We start from the raw sequence: 19,881 nt of genomic DNA, 5'->3' as shown, positions 1-19,881 counted from the left end.
ATAATTTTCTTTTCTTTTTTTTATGTCCTCGTTGACAATAAACACGCGTTGTTTTAAGAAAAACACGTTTGCTTTGCATTATGCCTAACATTCTTCGGAGGACTACAATACCCACAATGCCGACCTACCCGCTAGCAACAAGGAAGTGTGACGGGAGATCGGGAAACGTCAACTTTGTTGTCATGTCGTCCTCGGTCTCACACTACAGTATTTCACCAGCTACAATCTGAAGTCATGGCGGGAGAGAACCAGCAGCTCAACGAGTCCGTAGTTATCCGCAGCCTGAGGCGCTTCAGAGACAGATACTTTACAAATAGTCGGACAGTTTTCAAAGATGACTCGAAACCAGTTGAGGACACGGTAGAAGAACCGCAACCGGGATTTCTGGATAGCTTACCGGTGAGCAGAAGAACCTTACTGTTTTTCTCTTATCCAACTGTCAGAAAAGTTACATTAGGGTAACAGTTAATTTCCAAAGTTGTTTGGACATTAAATAGATGTCAGGCAATAAGAGGCTGCAACGAAACATAGTCTTTAACTTATCCCTGATAACTTACTTCCTGCTATCCAGTAATGTAATCCACCTCAAATTTAGGTACATCAAAATCGTACTGAAGTACAGTACTCGAGTAAATGTATACATTTACTCGAGTAAATGTATAGAAGTACAGTACTCGAGTAAATGTATACATTTACTCGAGTACTGTACTTATGTACGATTTTGATGTACTTTTTCGTTACTTCAGTATTTCCCCTTTTTCTGCTACTTTAAACTTCCACTGCATTTGATTTTGAAAGCAAACACTATATTTTGTACTCTACTGCATTTATTTAGGCAACTTGAGTTTGGCCTACCAGTTACTGTGCAGATGGCTGAAAATTGTAGCTGAAAGGATTTATCCCTACTTTAACATTATGATCCCAGGTACTAAATGATTGAACTCAAGTACTTTTCGTGTGGGAGAATTTTAACCAAAGTTATATTATAACACGTAATCTTTACTTTCACTCAAGTATGACTCGTTGATACTTTAAACAACACTGATGCTGTTACTCCAATCCCTAAACGACAGACATATTGTCTTTTACATTTATAAAGGCAGCCTACTCTATCAGATTCTGATATTAAATAAAACGTATGATCAACTGAGAAACACATGTATTAAAAAACACCCCAGTATAACAGCTATATAATATATAACTTACACGTATAATGTAGCCTATGTTGTTTCTGTTTTTTTCTTTCCTTTGTTTTTTACTTTAGATAATCTAAGTTATGCTCATATTATGTACATTCCTTAAGTTTACAACTGCCATTCCAAAAAAAAAAAGGCTGTGTCAAACAGATAATTTGCCAATCCTTTGTGAAGTATAATCAATTGAAAAGAGTATAATGACAAACTGTTCAATGTTTTACTTTATCAACTGCATTGATTTTTTTCATAGATATATGCTTATTATGAATGTGTTGCCAGCAATATGTTTCAAACACGTTGGGACTGGGGACGTTTGTTGGCAGATTGTTGAATATGGAGTGATCCAAAAATATGATACTTTTTTTTTATTTTAGACCTTAATTTTTTCCCTGTTTTGTATTTTTACCAATAATAAATTTGCTGGTGTTTCCTTCCTGTTTCAGTTCTTGTACCTTCTCCAACCCACAGCCTTTACCTATCAGAGAGATTTCTCTGTGTTTGTCATGAATTTGAAATTAAACTCACGGACACAGAATCAACAGAAAACAGCATCCAGCTCATCATGCAGGGACCTGTTGTTTCACTTGTTAATGGCCTTAAACTACAGGGGGGGGTAAAATATCATCATTATCATATCTTCCCTCCTTAAGGTGGACGTACAGTTTCAGATCATGACCTTTCTGTCGCCTTCTGATATCTGCCGGCTGGGAGCCACCAGTCAGTACTGGAGAGCTATGGTCAGAGATCCATTACTGTGGAGGTACTTCCTGCTCAGGGATATGCCACACTGGCCCTCCATTGATCATTTGTCCATGCCACAACTGGACGCACCGCTCATCAGCGAAGATGAGAGCGTGGACGATCGAGAGGAGGGGGAAGACAAAGGGATGGAATCCAAGTTTGACTACATGTCTGAGTGGGTATCTTTCCCTGCTGTCCTGTTGGATTCCAGTCCATATCACCGGGAAACATTTGTTTGACCCGCCGACTTTGTCTCAACAGATACCTGAAAGGCTGCCCGTCCTGCAGACAGCGGTGGCTTCCCTCGCGCCCGGCGTATGAGGTTGTGACCTCATTTCTTCAGTCTCTTGTGCCCTCGTCTGAACCCCGTTATGCCATGTTTGGTCCTGGCATGGAGCAGCTGGATGTCTCTCTGGTCACGAGGCTGATGCACGCCCCAGATGTGCTTCCTGTGTCAGGCACTCCACACAGACAGATAAATGGTGAGAAGACGATGATGTGGAGGGAAAAGGTCCTTTTCGTTCTTTCAGTGACAAATCTAGCCCCAAATCAAGCTTATTCTTAAGCTTAAAGGGGCTGTCACTGGAACCAGATTGCTGTATACATACACACTGTAATGCTGTTATACAATTGTTGTTATATACAATCATTACTTAAATCCCAAATAAATTCAATTAGAGAAGTTACTAAAAGAAAACTGGATTATCTTGCTTGATGCAGGTTTATCTGTCCACCACTAAGCGGCAGTATTAGCCCAAAATGTAACCAAGCCAATGTCAACATTTCTTTTTTTTTTATTCTAGGTATCGGCTCAGGGATCAGTTACTTGTTCAACAACCAACACAGATTTAATATCCTGACTCTGTACTCAACCAACAGGTTAGCACTTTGCAATTTGAAGTTGCAGTTGTTCATCTTTTTTCTGCATATTATTGCCACCATGGCTATGTTTATTGATCTCTTCCTGTTTATGTGCGCAGGGCCGAGAGGGAAAGAGCCAGAGTGCAGCAGCAGAGCATCGGTAATAAGCTTTTTACCTTAGTAGGAACCAATGAATCGGGCCACCCTATCTACAGTCCTGCTCCTCAGGTCCAGCAGGTGTGCCAGGTGGTGGATGGTTTCATCTATGTAGCCAATGCAGAGCCTGGTAAAGGTAAGACCTCTGCTGCTGCTGTGTCACACCACGCACATTGGTTGTTGTCATTTAAGTCACCGGCGCAGGACATTTGCATGGAACCCATGTCTTCAATAGGGGAGGGGGAGTCCGAGGTGGCTCAGATTCGAGCTGTGCTGAGCTCGGGCGGGGGTTCAGCACCCAGGCCTCTCCTGGTGCTCTCCTGTGTCTCCAGAGAAGAGTCAGAAGCAACTACCCTGCAAGCTGCTCCCAGGAGGAACAGGGCGAGGTGTCGAACTCCCTGTGTCGACATGGCGATGAGACTCGGCCTACCCCAACTGGCAAACCCCTGGATGGTAATTTCCTGATATCTGAATAAAATAAAAGGCTTCACTGCCTATAAATCCATCCGGTGTCAGTCTGAGGATTATTTTAAACCATGTTTGTGTTTCCCTTTGTTATCCAGGTGCAGGACACAGTAGCAGAATCCCTGTCCGGTCTCCTGGATGGGATCTCCTGGTTGTTGAGATGTTCTGGAGTCAAACTCTAAGGTAGCGTGTAGCCCAACCTCTGCTGCCAGATGAATTAAAACCACAGATATTATTGCTGCATCATGCTGTGACCAAGACACACTACGGCATTTCCCGAGTGATGTAATCTTAACACATGTGCACTGAATGTCTCAGGATAGAAGAAAATATCGCATACGAAGAAAATCTCGCAGGAAGAAGAAAATGTGAAGAAAATATTGCAGGATAGAATGTTAAGTGTATTGTATTATACATTGGTGTAAGGTAATTTATGAGCCAAATCACACAAGTTTACAATTTATGACCTGCTAATTAATCAGTTGGGCCACATTGTATGTCTTTTTACATCTTTTGCTTTGTTTTATTAAATGTTCATTGTAGCAATATGTAAACAAATGACAAACAACTTTAAAATGTGTCTCTGTTTTTTGAATTTATCTTTCTTTTGCCAAAAACACTGATGTCTCGTGTGGGTTTGTGTCTGCCAAACTCAATTTGATTTTTAAGAATGTTATACAAAGATGTAATTTTTCAAGCTAACTTTAATACAAGCAATTGCATTTTTTTTAAAAACTTCAAACGGTTTATTGTTTGTTATCTCCTTTTGATACATGTTGCACAATCACTTTGCTCTTTGGATTCAGAACTGCAGATGTTTCTTGTGGTGAATGAGTCACTGTTGCTCACCATCAGACGCCTGTTAGATAACTGGCAAATTGCTGTGGAGTAATTACAGTGGTAAAACCATTGTCTGCGTATGAGTCATGCTTTTTGTCTTCCGCCTTTTGTTCTTCTTTCTATTTTGTGCACCTATTCACAAGTTTGAACCTTTGTGAGGTGTGGAAGGTTTTTTTTCCTTTCTACTTTGCTAAGTAATGTGACACAATCGTACCCTGTGGTTCCTCTCCTCTAACGTCATCCCTGGAATGTAAAGTTGAGTCCACATCTGCATAACAGCAAGCTTAGATGAATATCCTCTTTTGGCCACCAGGGGGTGCTGCTAATATCTATGAGGTACAGTGCTCGGTTAGTGAGAGCTCTTGCCTTTGAGGCTTCATTTTGTCTTTTATTTTGAATTTCATCTAAGTTTAAAGTACCTTATTACCATGTTGGCTTACTGAGAAAACATCCAGTTTTCAATAAGCATACTTAGAGCAAAAAGTGCAAGCAGCACACGATTTAAGTCAGGAGACTATGGGGTGCCGAATGTAAAAATTCAATCACACTTTTGTGGCTGATATATTTAGAATATTTAGCTCACTTTTCTCACATTTAGCTCATTTTCCTGACATTTGAGGTACAAATTAAATGGTAAATCTAAATGTTAAATCTAAATCTAAATGCTAAATCTAAATCTAAATGCTAAATCTAAATCTAAATGTTAAATCTAAATGCTAAATCTAAATCTAAATGTTAAATCTAAATCTAAATGTTAAATCTAAATCTAAATGCTAAATCTAAATCTAAATGTTAAATCTAAATCTAAATGCTAAATCTAAATCTAAATGCTTAATCTAAATTCTAAATCTAAATCTAAATGTTAAATCTAAATCTAAATGTTAAATCTAAATCTAAATCTAAATGCTTAATCTAAATGCTAAATCTAAATCTAAATGCTAAATCTAAATCTAAATGTTAAAAGTTAAATCTAAATGTTAAATCTAAATCTAAATGCTAAATCTAAATGCTAAATCTAAATCTAAATGCTAAATCTAAATCTAAATGTTAAATCTAAATCTAAATGTTTAATCTAAATCTAAATGCTAAATCTAAATATAAATGCTTAATCTAAATTCTAAATCTAAATCTAAATGTTAAATCTAAATCTAAATGTTAAATCTAAATCTAAATCTAAATGCTTAATCTAAATGCTAAATCTAAATCTAAATGCTAAATCTAAATCTAAATGTTAAAAGTTAAATCTAAATGTTAAATCTAAATGCTAAATCTAAATCTAAATGCTAAATCTAAATCTAAATGTTAAATGTTAAATCTAAATCTAAATGCTAAATCTAAATTTAAATGTTAAATCTAAATCTAAATGTTAAATGTTAAATGTTAAATCTAAATGTTAAATCTAAATGTTAAATCTAAATGTTAAATGCTAAATCTAAATGTTTAGAAAATATGCAAATAGCCCACGCCTGTCAGCGTGCACAGACCCGCCCACACCTCTGACGGACCGACCTGCTGTGGATGCGGAGGCAAAGAGAAGAAGGACCGAACATGGCCGGCTCGCTCCAATTAGGAGATACTGAGCGGGCAGTTATGGCAGGTGTGCCTGTTGCACTCCAAGGTGCACTTCCGCCGGTACCGTCCACACCGTTAACGGTAAGTTACGTAGTTAAAAGTTGAACTTTTCGCTGTATTCTGGGAGAAGCTATTGTTAGCTAACCGACCTAGCAAGCTAACATTTGCCAGTGTGACTTGGGTGCCAGCTAAGGTTTTGTGATTCACTGAAAGTTACTTTCGACTGTTATTTAGAGTTACCCAAAACTTAGTGATCACAGGTAAGAAAGCTGACTGTGCCTCATGAAGCATAAGCTGTGGTAGCTGAATAATGTTATGTAGCTAACTTTCCCAGATTGCTAACGTTAGCGCTATTGCTTGTTACATTAACCGAAGGACCAGGAGTTTTGCCGCCATGAAGGACATTTAATAAAAAAAAAAATACTTAAAACTCTTCTCCAAGGCATAACCAATATGAGCTGAAAGCTGTTTTTAAAGCAATCAAAGAATCTAACGTTATGCTTTCCAAGGATGTGTCCTGTTAGTATGTTTGTGGTGTACACCGGACTCTATGGTCATTAAACACTTTAACATGGATTTTTAACAGGTTGACGTGTTGGCTCTTGTTTCAGGTCTCCACACCCCAGGTTAACCCACAGGCCCCTACAGCTGTGTCCTCAGGCACTGCCACATTTGCTACCACTATGACATCACTGAGATCAGTAAGTAAAGTTGTGATATAGCATTACAACCTTTTGTTACCTAAGTAAACTGAGAAACATTAGTTCATGACAGAAAACGCATCCAGGGATTCAGGGGGTCCAGGCCCCTTGGCTTATAGAGAGGCAGCAATACACAGGATTTACATTTTTGAGAAAATATTTTCAAAATATTATCAAACAATAATTTGGTGGACCCCCAGTTGAAGACCTCTGCTTTAATTCACACCTTACCCTGCTTCTTCTTTCTTTTTTCAGTGAAGCCCTCAGACCCCTAGTATTACTCAAACTTATTTGTTTTTAATAAATTTACTATGTCAAACTGTGAAAATGTTTTTTAAATACTGTTTAATATTAAAATAATTATGTATATTCAAATCTAAAGGTCTTATAACCCTACGCTTGTAGAGTATGTTTTAAGAGAAGTGGTCCAGCTGCCAGAAGTTTGCATCCTGAGAAACACGTGGGGAAAAACTTGCATGGTCGGAATTGATGAGTGTGCCCTTGAGCAAGACATTTAACCCCAAACTGCTCCCACCATTTCAAAAGATTTCTTTTATTTCAATTTGTAGGTAAATCTGTGTTAGATACTGAGACCCTAGGTATGTAGGAAAGAAGCCCATGCATTTAAGGGTAAAGCTTTTGATGGGAGTTTTTGTTGATGTCTTCACAGGTTCTGCCACTCCTGAAAGAAAATCCCTGCTTTAGGGTCCTTCTTGAGAAGCCTGAAGAACCCAGTGATATTACAGCAGCTGTTGTGGCTGCCCTCCTGAAACCCAACTACTCTGTTCTGGGAAGCAACAGAAGACCAAGAGAGGAGTTAATGGTGGTTAAGTTCAGAGAGTTTCTCCAATGTGTACAAGGTAAATGTATGCTTTTCCCTGATGAACCTGCTTAATTATGAAAAAAAAAAAAAAAAAACTCCATGTCTTGACAGAGTAAAACACACAAAGGATTTCCTGATACACAATCCTCATGAATCCAGAAATCACTCCATATCAGTCCTGTAACACTTTCTATACAGGTCAGATGCTACGTTCTCCTTACAAAGCCATTAGAGTATGTAGTAGAGAATATTGCTGTCTGTCAGTGTAAAACTTGTGCACTATCCTGCTGCAGTTGTGCTATAATGTGCAAGCGTTAAGCCTTTTCTCTACATTGTCCGACCCATGTTGAAGACTGAATCATTTCACTGTCTATAATCTGTGATAATTTGGTTGTGTACATATTTGTCTTTATTTTGTATCTTTTTCACCCTTATAGAGAAAGAAGTTGGTGAACATCTTCATGCCAGGACCCTTACTGAGGAAGAGCAGGCGTTTATCCTGACATTGAATCCTGCATATCTAGACATGCACAGACACAATAAAGCCAGTAAACCAATGGGTGGTTTTGCTGATTTATTTTTCTCTGTATACATTTCAGGTTTACTTATTGTCGGTTAAAACATTTCAGGCTAATGTTGAAACTGTTCAGCTTTTCTACCAATCTGCTCAAAAAGTATTTACAGTACAGCATTGTTAAATGTACACCACTACTGACTGACATGTTAATGTTACATTCTTTACTTCAGTACCTTCATTATTATTGGCTCAAGAGTTGTTTGTCTAGTGTGAAAAGCTGAAGTGGGGTTCTGTTTACTTGAGATGTGATTGAATGATTGTTAAATGCAGCTTTAAACTCATCTAATGTGCAATTGATCCTTAGAATGTACACAAAATGAAGACAAAATAATTCCCATTCATTGTCTACATCCAAGGCCTCCATTGACTCCAGTTCATAGAAAATATCAAGCATCCAATTCCTAATCAGAAATGGTACTGAATTTTGTGTGCCTTAAGTTGTATTCCCACATCAGCTTGTATAAAGTGGGTCCGGAGATCCACAGGACTGAAGCCACTTCAGAAAGCGTTGTTCCCAGCAGCAGCAAACCCTCAATGTCCTCTTTGGAAAGTACTGTATGCCCATCCTACAAAACAGGAAAAAACACATATCATGAATTGCACTGAACTAATCAACCTGTTATCATTTCCTACGTGCAGCCATGTTGACTGCATAGTCAAATCCCTTGGCATCACTATACACAGGGCTGGGTAGTAAATAATTTCATGTTATTGGGATTATTATAATCAAATTACAAAAAAATAAGCACCTATAATCAACCCAAATTGGATTTGAAAAATGTGTAATCAGATTATAGTTACATTGTCATGGATTACTTGTTACATTTTTGATTTCTCCATTATTTTATCTTTAATGCAGAAAAGGAGAACAACTCTTAAAGTCATAATTTGCATATTTGGTTTTAGGTAATCCAAAGGTTTTAGGTTATTGACAAGAACTTTTTACACAGGTCATCAGGGATATATTTTTATAGTAACCTTCTAACCCTGACCATTCATTGAGACCTGAAGAACTAACCTGGGACAAGCTGGAATGACAAGGGAGGTCTAATATGCAATTATAGTTAAGTCACACAACCAACATGATGTATATAATGGAAGATGTATCAAGATGAACTATAGCAGAACAATAACTAGCTCTAAAATATGCCTTCTGAATTAGCTGATAAACTGGATGTGTTTTCTGTCATGAACTAATGTTTCCTGTGTATTGCTGCCTCTCTATAAGCCAAGGGGCCTGGAACCCCTGAATCCCTGGATGCGTTTTCTGTCATGAACTAATGTTTCTCAGTTTACTTAGGTAACAAAAGGTTGTAATGCTATATCACAACTTTACTTACTGATCTCAGTGATGTCATAGTGGTAGCAAAGGTGGCAGTGCCTGAGGACACAGCTGTAGGGGCCTCTGGGTTAACCTGGGGTGTGGAGACCTGAAACAAGAGCCAACACGTCAACCTGTTAAAAATCCATGTTAAAGTGTTTAATGACCATAGAGTCCGCTGTACACCACAAACATACTAACAGGACACATCCTTGGAAAGCATAGATTCTTTGATTGCTTTAAAAACAGCTTTCAGCTCATATTGGTTATGCCTTGGAGAAGAGTTTTAAGTATTTTTATTTTTTTATTAAATGTTCTTCATGGCGGCAAAACTCCTGGTCCTTCGGTTAATGTAACGAGCAATAGCGCTAACGTTAGCAATCTGGGAAAGTTAGCTACATAACATTATTTAGCTACCACAGCTTATGCTTCATGAGGCACAGTCAGCTTTCTTGCCTGTAATCACTAAGTTATGGGTAACTCTAAATAACAGTCGAAAGTAACTTTCAGTGAATCACAAAACCTTAGCTGGCACCCAAGTCACACTGGCAAATGTTAGCTTGCTAGGTCGGTTAGCTAACAATAGCTTCTCCCAGAATACAGCGAAAAGTTCAACTTTTAACTACGTAACTTACCGTTAACGGTGTGGACGGTACCGGCGGAAGTGCACCTTAGAGTGCAACAGGCACACCTGCCATAACTGCCCGCTCAGTAGCTCCTAATTGGGGCGAGCCGGCCATGTTCGGTCCTTCTTCTCTTTGCCTCCGCATCCACAGCACGTCGGTCCGTCAGAGGTGTGGGCGGGTCTGTGCACGCTGACAGGCGTGGGCTATTTGCATATTTTCTAAACATTTAGATTTAGCATTTAACATTTAGATTTAGATTTAACATTTAGATTTAGATTTAACATTTAACATTTAGATTTAGATTTAGCATTTAGATTTAGATTTAACATTTAGATTTAACTTTTAACATTTAGATTTAGATTTAGCATTTAGATTTAGATTTAGCATTTAGATTAAGCATTTAGATTTAGATTTAGATTGAACATTTAGATTTAGATTTAACATTTAGATTTAGATTTAGAATTTAGATTAAGCATTTAGATTTAGATTTAGATTTAGCATTTAGATTTAGATTTAACATTTAGATTTAGATTTAGCATTTAGATTTAGATTTAACATTTAGATTTAGATTTAGCATTTAGATTTAGATTTAGCATTTAGATTTAGATTTAACATTTAGATTTAGATTTAACATTTAGATTTAGCATTTAGATTTACCATTTAATTTGTACCTCAAATGTCAGGAAAATGAGCTAAATGTGAGAAAAGTGAGCTAAATGTGAGAAAATTTAGCTAAATATTCTAAATATATCAGCCACAAAAGTGTGATTGAATTTTTACATTCGGCACCCCATAGGAGACATGGTACGATCATTCCCAGATTGAACAACAACAGAGCAGCTATGCCAAATCAATTCCTGGGTGCCAAAACCGAAGCCATTAAACATAAATTTTGCTAATGTGTGACACGGCGAGGTAGTGTGATGTCACAAACTGCTGATGATGTGTTTCAGGAGCAGTGTTTTTGGTGGGAGAGAGGAGCTTCTGTTGGTGCAGAATTTGACCTCTTTAACTTTCATGATCTTTATATGCACAAGAATATAAATAAAACGGGAAAGGGAGAAAACAAAAAAACATAACAGGTCTCCTTTAAAGCATCTGTATACCTATCTGTTTCTCAATAACAGAGGCACACATGGCGTTTTCCCTATGAAGCATGCATGAAAAAATGCACAATATATTCTTAAATATTAAACTGGTAGACATTCGGTAATTTAAGATGAATCTTGATTTATTGACACTGTAAACACTGTTTGTGTCAACTCTAACACGTTTGGTGAGTTCAGTTGCAAATTGTCAAAGTTGTGTTTGTCCAGAACTACCTGTTTGATATTCTTGTATCTCTGTCGGCACGGTTCACGTGCCCTGATGTAAGGATGACAAGATAGTGCGCCTCACTGATGCGCTTTTTTGTTCTAGTCCCCTAGGTAACCACGAATCTTTGGTAAAAGTACATCCCTCGGCAACCTTTCCATCAAAAGGGTCCTCAGCCTCAATAATCATTTTCATACGCATACAGATTTAGAACAGAATCGTGATTGGTGCAATTTAGGTGCATTAAGATGAGCTGAATGGTAGCTGGTGAAGCAGAGATTGATTCTTCTTTTCTTTTTTTCCTGGTGAAATTTAAATTGAAATGATGGAGTCAGCAGGTGTGTGTGTGTTTTGTGTGTGTGTGTTTCTGAGAGAGCGAGAGAGAGAGACGAACAGACACAATCTGACTTTTCATCTCGACACATCTCTCTGTTCTCTGCAAACACGATGTCCGTGTCTTTGGTTCTTAATCCGCGGCATTTGCGTACATTGTTTGTTTATGTGCCCGTGTTTTTTTGTGCCTGCACATGTATGCTGGTGCTCACACGGACTCGTCTAACAATGATGGTGCACCACTTAACAAAAAATGGTATATAAAACCATGGGAACCCGTTGTTAGGGGCAGGAATGCAGGGAAAAACATCCCCTTAATCCTTTGTTATTACTCTGTGATCCTTAGGGAGCAAATAGAGGTAGACACTGAACGAGGATGGACACTGTCAGTGTGGACGGATATGCAGAAGATGAACCACTTTCACGTGAATGCAGGCGGAGGAAAAATAAACAGCATTAATCAAGCGAGTGGTTTGCAGCCAGGATGTGTTGAAACGTGCTTAAATGGGATAGTTTCAAGGTTCCTGCTTTCTTTAAGGCTGTGGACTGTGAACAATTAGCACATGGTACCTACATAAATGGTGGCAGTTTGGTGGGGGAGGTTCCCGGGCCATGTTTTGGTAGGGTGAATGAGGACCAGACCTCCAGCTGCCTCTTTGCTTCCACAGTCAAAAGGGGGGCCTCTGGGAAACGAAGACACGAGCGAGAAAAGCCCTATTTCCTGACCCCCGACAGTTTACAGACGCGAGAACACTGTGAGGACAGTTGAAGCGAAGCATGCATGTAGGATGTGTGCAGAGACACCAGGACGCAGTGTATGAAAGGGTACAAATGTTATCGCTGTTTTTTGCTCCGACTGACAGATGTTATCCGATAGTTAAATGTTAAAGTGAAGAAAGAGGACGTGCTCCACCACATGCCCTTTGATCAATTATTCATCAACTGAATCACTTCTGTGATTCAAGCTTGGTGTAATGCCATCAGAGTTTTAAAGCAGTTCTGTTTATACCGTTCCCTCTGCAGCCCGAGGCTATAAAAAATGAAATAATCAGCAGTACTTTTCTGGCAGCCCGTTCACTTGCAACTTATGTAATATGAAGAATGTTTTGCTTGACGTGTTTCTTATGTATTCCCGGTAGGCTTTCCCTGCTCAATGAAACTAAAGTTTTCATGATGTTGGACATGAGTAGTGTCTGGTTTTATGCCAGCATTGACCTTGTGTAAGTGGGTCTTTCAATTTTTTTTATTTTTCTGTTTAGACAAAGTCAAATATTGACTTTGGAGAACCATATTTACCAGGTACTACAAATGCAAAATAAGTGGTTATTTTTACTCAGATTTGCACAAACATTGAATTGAAATATGCTCTCTGGGTACAAAACTACTTTTGTGCAAATACATAACATTGGGTGGGGTGGACATACTAATAATAACACCTGTAGCTACAACATAAATATATAATCTTGCAATAACTGGTGTCATCTTCCTGTTAATATTCAGTCTTATATGCAGTTTGTGGTGGTGTGCAGTATATGTTGATGTTAATTACATTGATTTACCTTTCCATAATGGACAACAAAAATATATATTATATTATAAATATATATTGTCTGAAAAGATGTGGGCTGAAGATTTAGCTTATGGTGCCTACCCGTTTCACATTACATAGAAGAAGTTCATATTTTAGTCGGCTATACTTTCATAAACACAGATGTCACACTCAAGTTTTCTATTTGCTTTGCATACGGGTAGGAAGCAAGTTATTTTGAGCTTCATGCATTTTTATGATCGACCAGAAAATGCATTTTTAAGGCTGAAAACGAAGTGTGAATGCTGAAGTGGCCGCTGCTGGACACGCAGGAGGTGCCTCATGCTTTCTTCGCCAACAGTCAGGTTTTCCGAGACGGTGATTTTTGGGATCGGTGCATGGACGTGACGTGGACGTTCTTTGCTCAAACCTCTTGGACCACCGCACCAGACAGCCGTATTCATGTGTATGTTACCACCTGGCTCAAGGATGGCAACAAGAAGGGAGGTCACACACAGATATCTTAAACAAAAAGTAGTTTATTTAACTCAAACCAACATAAATGTTAAACTAGTGGGATATGTACAATAGGAAAAGTATCAGTCGTGGCAGCAGTGTATGGATGAGTGAAGATATGGTGTAGTGTGTGTTGTGAAGTGCATCAAACTAAACAAAGGAAAAGAGGCTGTGAGCCCTGCTGCAGGCCCAGGTGAGAGAGAGAGACACACCCCTAGAGGCAGTCATTATATACACTCTGGAAGCCCCGCCCAGAAAGGCAGGTACAGGTAGACGACCCTCCCAGCTCCATCTACCTCTGCAAGAAAACAGTCAGAGCATGTCAGACTACCAATTCAAGAGGAAGAGAGGTCGTCACACCCCCTCCCTTCAAATGAGGATCCTGACCAGGATCCCCACAGTTAGACTACCACAACCCAAGCCCTCAATAGACAACAGAATAACTAAATAACTGGAACCCTCTGGTTTATCCAATGCCAAAAGAAACCCCAAATGTTTGTACAACCTGCAGGACATCACACCCTGTCCATAGAGGGCACCAACTCAGCAACCATGGTACCTAGGAAGCAGATTAAGAGGAGATGACACCAAAACGAACTGAAAGAGACCATACAGGAAGAAAAACAAACAACTTAGGACATTCCTCGTGACATGGCATCTGCAACAGTATTTTCAGTTCCCTTTACATGCCGTACATCCAAATGGAAAGGCTGTAGGAAAAGACACCAACGCATCAGACGCTGGTTTGGATTTTGAAGCGAGTGGAGAAAGGTCAGAGGATTATGATCTGTGTAGACCACTAAAGCACTTGCTCCACTGCCCACATAAACCTCAAAATGTCTCAGTGCCCAGATGAGTGCCAGTGCCTCTTTTTCAATGATGGAATAGTTCAACTGATGTATGTTGAATTTTTTGGAAAAGAAACTCACCGGACAGTCAACACCATGGTCATTAGTCTGCATGAGGACAGCCCCCGCTCCCACCTTGCTAGCATCCACATACAATGAGAAAGGCTTTTCCATCTGCGGAGCTGCTAGGACAGGGGCAGAGCACAACATAGACTTAACAGACTCAAAAGCTTCTTGACAGATACGAGACCACTCAAACTTCACTTTTGGGCTAAGAAGGGAAGTTAGGGGAGCAACCACTGTGGAGAAGTTCTTACAAAATCCACGATAATACCCCACCATACCCAGAAAACGGGATAGGTCTTTCTTGGTCGCAGGAACAGGAAATTTGTCAACCGCCGACACCTTAGCTCTCACTGGACGCACTTGCCCATGGCCAACGACCTTACCCAAGTAGGTTACTGTTGCCTTAGCAAACTCACACTTTGCCAAGTTAACAGTCAAAGAAGCCAGAGCCAGTCGGTCAAACAAAGCTTGAATTCGCTGTAGATGATCCTCCCAAGTGTCGCTATAAACCACAACGTCGTCCAAATACACAGCACAGCCCACCAGACCTGACACCACCTTATTCATCAGGCGCTGAAATGTGGCTGGGGCATTACGCAACCCGAATGGCATTACTGTGTACGAGTACAACCCACTGGGTGTAATGAAGGAGGCAATCTCCCTAGCTCTAGGTGTCAGTGGAACCTGCCAGTAACCTTTAAGCAAGTCAAACTTGCTGACGAATTTGGCAGACCCAACCTGATCCACACAATCCTCCATACGAGGAAGTGGAAAAGAGTCAGGTTTGGTCAGTTTATTTACCTTCCGCAGGTCTGTACAGGGTCTAAATGTACCATCGGACTTCTTTACCAGCAAACAGGGGGAGGACCAACTAGATGCACATGGCTCCGCAATGTTATTTTCCAACATGTATTTGACTTCTGCCTCTAAATGTTCATGTTTGACCGGTGACATACGATAAAACCGCTGTCTGACTGGTGGAGCCTCTCCCACATCAATATCATGCTCGATGAGATGAGTACGAGATGGGGTATCTGCAAAGAGGCAGGGGTAACTTTTAACTAGCTTTACTAACTCTGATCGTCTTGGTTCAGACAAATGGGTCAACATTTCGTTCAGACTCGCAAGAGACTCAGAGTTTTTGAGTCGACCTCTCAACATGCCATCATCCGGTGTACACAGTTCTTCCTCTGTTTCTACTGCCAGATCAGAATGTACACGTACCTGACCCACTGGAACTGCTACAGCAACACAAGACGGCGATGACTCAAGTCCTGCCACTGAAGACCGAGCAAAGTATGGTTTAAGCAGGTTAACATGACACAACTGCACTGATTTCTTCCGGTCAGGGGTTGAGATTAAGTAATTTAAGTCAGACACCTTTTTAGCCACCATATAAGGGCCACAAAACTTAGCCTGGAATGGAGATCCCACTAGAGGCAAAAGCGCCAGAACTTGATCACCAGGACTAAATTCCCGACTTTCGGCACGCCGATCATGAAGACGTTTCATTTTGTGTTGAACTGCCTTTAGGTTTTCTTTTGCCAGCTTGTTGGCCTGATACAAACGGTGTCTAAAACCATTGACATAATCTATCAAGTTTTGTGGAGCCTCTTTTGATTTCCAGTCACTCTGTAAGGAGGCCAAAAAACCACGCACAGTGTGACCAAACACTAAGTCATTTGGGCTAAAACCCAGGCTCTCCTGAGACACCTCCCTAGCTGATAACATAAGCCATGGTAACCCTTCTTCCCAATCACGATCCAACTCAGTGCAATATGCACGAAGGAGGGACTTTAAGGTTTGATGGAACCTTTCTAAAGCTCCCTGGCTCTGATAAGCACTGGACTGTGAATGTCTGATGTTTAACTGCTGCAACACTTCTGCAAACAACTTCGATGTAAAATTAGACCCTTGATCAGACTGTATAACTTTAGGGATACCAAAGGTAGACATGAATTGTGTCAATGCCTTCACAACAGATTTGGTGGTTATATTTCTGAGGGGAAAGGCTGCAGGGTAGCGTGTAGCTTGACACATCACAGTTAGCAAAAAGTTACTACCTGACTTGGAGCGTGGCAGGGGACCAACACAATCAACAATCAAATGCTCAAATGGGTGTTCAGCAACAGGAATAGGATATAATGGAGCAGGCTTTATTACCTGATTTGGTTTTCCAGTCAGTTGGCACGTGTGACAAGTCTTGATAAAGGCAGAGATGTCTTTTTTTAACCGAGGCCAGTAAAAATGTCTCAGAACTCGATCATAGGTTTTCCTTACACCTAGGTGACCTGACACACCATCATGAGCGATCTGTAATACTGTGGGTCTTCGCTTAAGTGGTAAAACAACCTGCACTATTTCATCCCCCACAAAACACTCTCCGTGAGGAACCCATTTTCTTACCAAAATCCCATCTTGGAGAAAATAACCACAGGCTGCACTCTCCACTTCATGATCAGGGAGTACCTGGCAAAACAAAACCTGAAGTGTAGGATCATCCTTTTGTTCTTGAATGAGGTCACTGCAAGACACAGGCAAATGATAAGCAGGGACAGGAAACACTGGTTTTCTCTTCCTATCGAAGTTCTCAACAGCAGAACCACTACTGACAGAGCTCATAGCTCGTGTCACTGCACAGGTGGGAAGAATTGTAGAGGTGGCTGTGAGAGACTCCCTACGTACTACTTGAGAAGCTGGCTCGACACTCCGAGCGGGCACATCTGACCACACCCGATCACCAACCAGGTCATTTCCCAGGATGACCTGCACTCCCCCCATAGGCAATGAAGGACGCACCCCCATGACCACGTCACCCTGTAACAGATCTGAAATTAAAGTCAAACGATGTTGTGGAGCAGAAAAAACTGTCAAACCCATTCCACGAACCTCAACACTGGAACCAACAGCAGAGTCAGGAGAGAAAGGCAAAACAGAGCCCACAATAAATGAGTCAAGGGCGCCCGAATCCCTCAATATCTTTACAGGTACTTTCCCGTCACTACCAATCAGTGAAACAAAGCCATCTGACACAAAGGCAGCGTAACCAGGGTCAATCTCTGCACTTACTGTAGAATCGGACAGTTGTGTCTCCACCTCAGGAAGCTCAATCACTGGCCCCTCTGAAGGTTTTGTGATAGTCTGTACCGCAGCAATAGCACGGCTTCGCTCATCAGCACACAAAGTAGCAGCAGCGCCACATGGTTTTGTAGCAAATGCACCCGACTTCCACTTTTTTTTCAACACTGGACACTCATTTCGCCAGTGACCTTTTCCAAAACAATAATTGCAGACACGATTAGGGTCCAGCTTCGCCTGTAACCCCTGGCCAACTTTACTTACAAACCTGTCAGTCCTGTCAGACAACCACTTACTGGTGTGAGCCGACGCCATATTCTCTCTATAAGTATGGTTTCCCTGGCCACGGTTCTCACCAGTAAAACATTTGTGGGTCAAGACAAACTCATCCGCCAACTTGGCAGCATCTGAAATCGTCGTCACCTTCTGTTCATTTAAGTATGTCACAACACGATCAGACAAGGTATTCTTGAACTGCTCAAGTAAGATTAGCTCCTGCAGATCCACTAATGTCTCTACCTGAGAAGCAGCACACCAGCGGTTAAAATGATTGACTAAATCACGAGAAAACTCACTATGAGTCTGTCTCCCTCTCCTGAATTGTCTGAACCGTTGACGGTATGCTTCTGGTACCAACTCATATGCTCTGAGAACAGCTGTTTTAACCAATTCATATTTAACACTATCAGTAACACTCAAGGCTGAGTAAGCTTCTTGGGCTTTTCCAGTGAGGACACATTGAAGCAGCAAGGTACGCTCAGCATCAGACCAATGTCGTGCCTCAGCTAGCCGCTCAAACAGCACAAAAAAAATATCCGGATCCTGGTCGTTAAACTTAGGAACTAGCCGTAGGTTAACAGTAACATCAAATGAATGAGTAGGAAGGACATGTGACACTGCAACACCAGCCGTTGACGACTCAGGCTGCAGCTTGCCCGCACTCATGAGCTCGAACTTGTAGCGCTGCAACTCCATCTGCTTATTTGCCTGCACATGAGCTAGTTCAACTTCCCGAAGACGGGCCTCTTGTCTCAGTTTTTCCACCTCCAAAACATTTTTCTGTTCATGTTGTAATTGTAATAGAAGAAGCTGCTTTTGCTGCTCAAAAGTCAGTCCAACTCCATACCCAGCCACACTAGGCACTGACCTACTTACAACAGGTGAGGCTTTATCAGCAGAATCAGTCACACTAACAGGTGCACCATCCCCAAGACCAGACAAAATCCCACTTTCAGCCAATTTGTCCTTTAATGTTTTCAACAGTTCCTCTTTACTCAACTTCTTCGGAAGCTCCACCTTATAGAAGTCAGCCAATTTCAACAGCTGATCTTTCTTATAACAATTGAGCAATTCCTCACTTGGAGTCTGCACAAAATCCTCAATAAACTCCATCTCCCCCCAAAATCAAGAGACACAATTACCTAGCAGAAAAAAATCCTCCTGTCAACCAGACAGACTAGACACCCACCAAAAATCTTTCAAACAGTGACCACATGGCAACCGGCTGCTTCAAATATGGAACCTCATTCCTCTGGCTAACTGCCTAACCAATACTAGCTGACTCACTTAACCCTAGTCTTCATGCAGGTCTGTGGTAGGATAATTAAGCACAAAGCCCAGCGACCCGGTTAATCTCCAGCATGCTGGAAATCACCTAGGCAGTCCTGGAAGTGCACCTGAGCAACTGCTCTAGCCACTTGCTGCACAAAAATAACAAACTAAAACAAAAAAAGGGTCAATGGAGACAGCAAGTGCCCCACATTGCTTAACCTGTCAGGAATAAGGGTTCCAAACTTCCCAGCCCTTACCAGCTGCCACCAGTCCAGAAAAACACTAGTTATCTACTGCTAGGCAAAACCAACTCCAACAAGAGTAAGCCAAAATCTGTGTGCCACACTCCCTTACACATCCCGGACGAGCCCCCATTTGTTACCACCTGGCTCAAGGATGGCAACAAGAAGGGAGGTCACACACAGATATCTTAAACAAAAAGTAGTTTATTTAACTCAAACCAACATAAATGTTAAACTAGTGGGATATGTACAATAGGAAAAGTATCAGTCGTGGCAGCAGTGTATGGATGAGTGAAGATATGGTGTAGTGTGTGTTGTGAAGTGCATCAAACTAAACAAAGGAAAAGAGGCTGTGAGCCCTGCTGCAGGCCCAGGTGAGAGAGAGAGACACACCCCTAGAGGCAGTCATTATATACACTCTGGAAGCCCCGCCCAGAAAGGCAGGTACAGGTAGACGACCCTCCCAGCTCCATCTACCTCTGCAAGAAAACAGTCAGAGCATGTCAGACTACCAATTCAAGAGGAA

The 19,881-nt window shown here is 40.8% G+C and overlaps 2 protein-coding genes and 1 long non-coding RNA gene across 5 annotated transcripts; 1 reads left to right on the top strand and 2 right to left on the bottom strand.

Annotated features, from left to right (window-relative positions):
* The first annotated feature begins 182 nt into the window (after nucleotides 1-182).
* Nucleotides 183-4,329, top strand: fbxo4 (F-box protein 4). 2 transcript variants are annotated; one of them, XM_030416755.1, is made up of 7 exons: nucleotides 183-399; nucleotides 1,847-2,112; nucleotides 2,199-2,419; nucleotides 2,741-2,816; nucleotides 2,918-3,090; nucleotides 3,190-3,407; nucleotides 3,518-4,329. In XM_030416755.1, exons 1-7 carry the CDS (start codon nucleotides 235-237, stop codon nucleotides 3,599-3,601), a joined length of 1,203 nt encoding a protein of 400 aa, XP_030272615.1. In that variant the 5' UTR covers nucleotides 183-234; the 3' UTR covers nucleotides 3,602-4,329. The 2 variants fall into 2 exon arrangements, with proteins under 2 accessions (XP_030272615.1, XP_030272613.1); XM_030416753.1 differs by having other exon boundaries at nucleotides 2,918-3,407; nucleotides 3,518-3,602; nucleotides 3,738-4,329.
* Nucleotides 4,330-7,916: 3,587 nt separating this feature from the next.
* LOC115581262 (uncharacterized) lies at nucleotides 7,917-10,064 on the bottom strand. Its single transcript, XR_003984016.1, has 3 exons — nucleotides 9,889-10,064; nucleotides 9,273-9,362; nucleotides 7,917-8,498 (listed from the first exon to the last, which is right to left on the bottom strand). It is a non-coding gene; the product is annotated as an uncharacterized LOC115581262 (long non-coding RNA).
* A 3,511-nt stretch (nucleotides 10,065-13,575) lies between these two features.
* On the bottom strand, nucleotides 13,576-19,453 carry LOC115581177 (uncharacterized). Of its 2 annotated transcripts, none has more exons than XM_030416071.1 (2): nucleotides 14,500-19,453; nucleotides 13,576-14,167 (listed from the first exon to the last, which is right to left on the bottom strand). In XM_030416071.1, the coding sequence occupies exons 1-2, from the start codon at nucleotides 18,952-18,954 to the stop codon at nucleotides 14,114-14,116; spliced, it is 4,509 nt and encodes a 1,502-aa protein (XP_030271931.1). In that variant the 5' UTR covers nucleotides 18,955-19,453; the 3' UTR covers nucleotides 13,576-14,113. The 2 variants fall into 2 exon arrangements, with proteins under 2 accessions (XP_030271931.1, XP_030271930.1); XM_030416070.1 differs by having other exon boundaries at nucleotides 13,576-14,129.
* Nucleotides 19,454-19,881: the final 428 nt, after the last annotated feature.

The sequence above is a fragment of the Sparus aurata genome, chromosome 5 (assembly GCF_900880675.1).
Source record: "Sparus aurata chromosome 5, fSpaAur1.1, whole genome shotgun sequence".
Classification (NCBI taxonomy): Eukaryota; Metazoa; Chordata; class Actinopteri; order Spariformes; family Sparidae; genus Sparus; species Sparus aurata.
The sequence above is the reverse complement of the archived record's forward strand: the minus strand, read 5'-3'. Positions and strand labels throughout refer to the sequence as shown.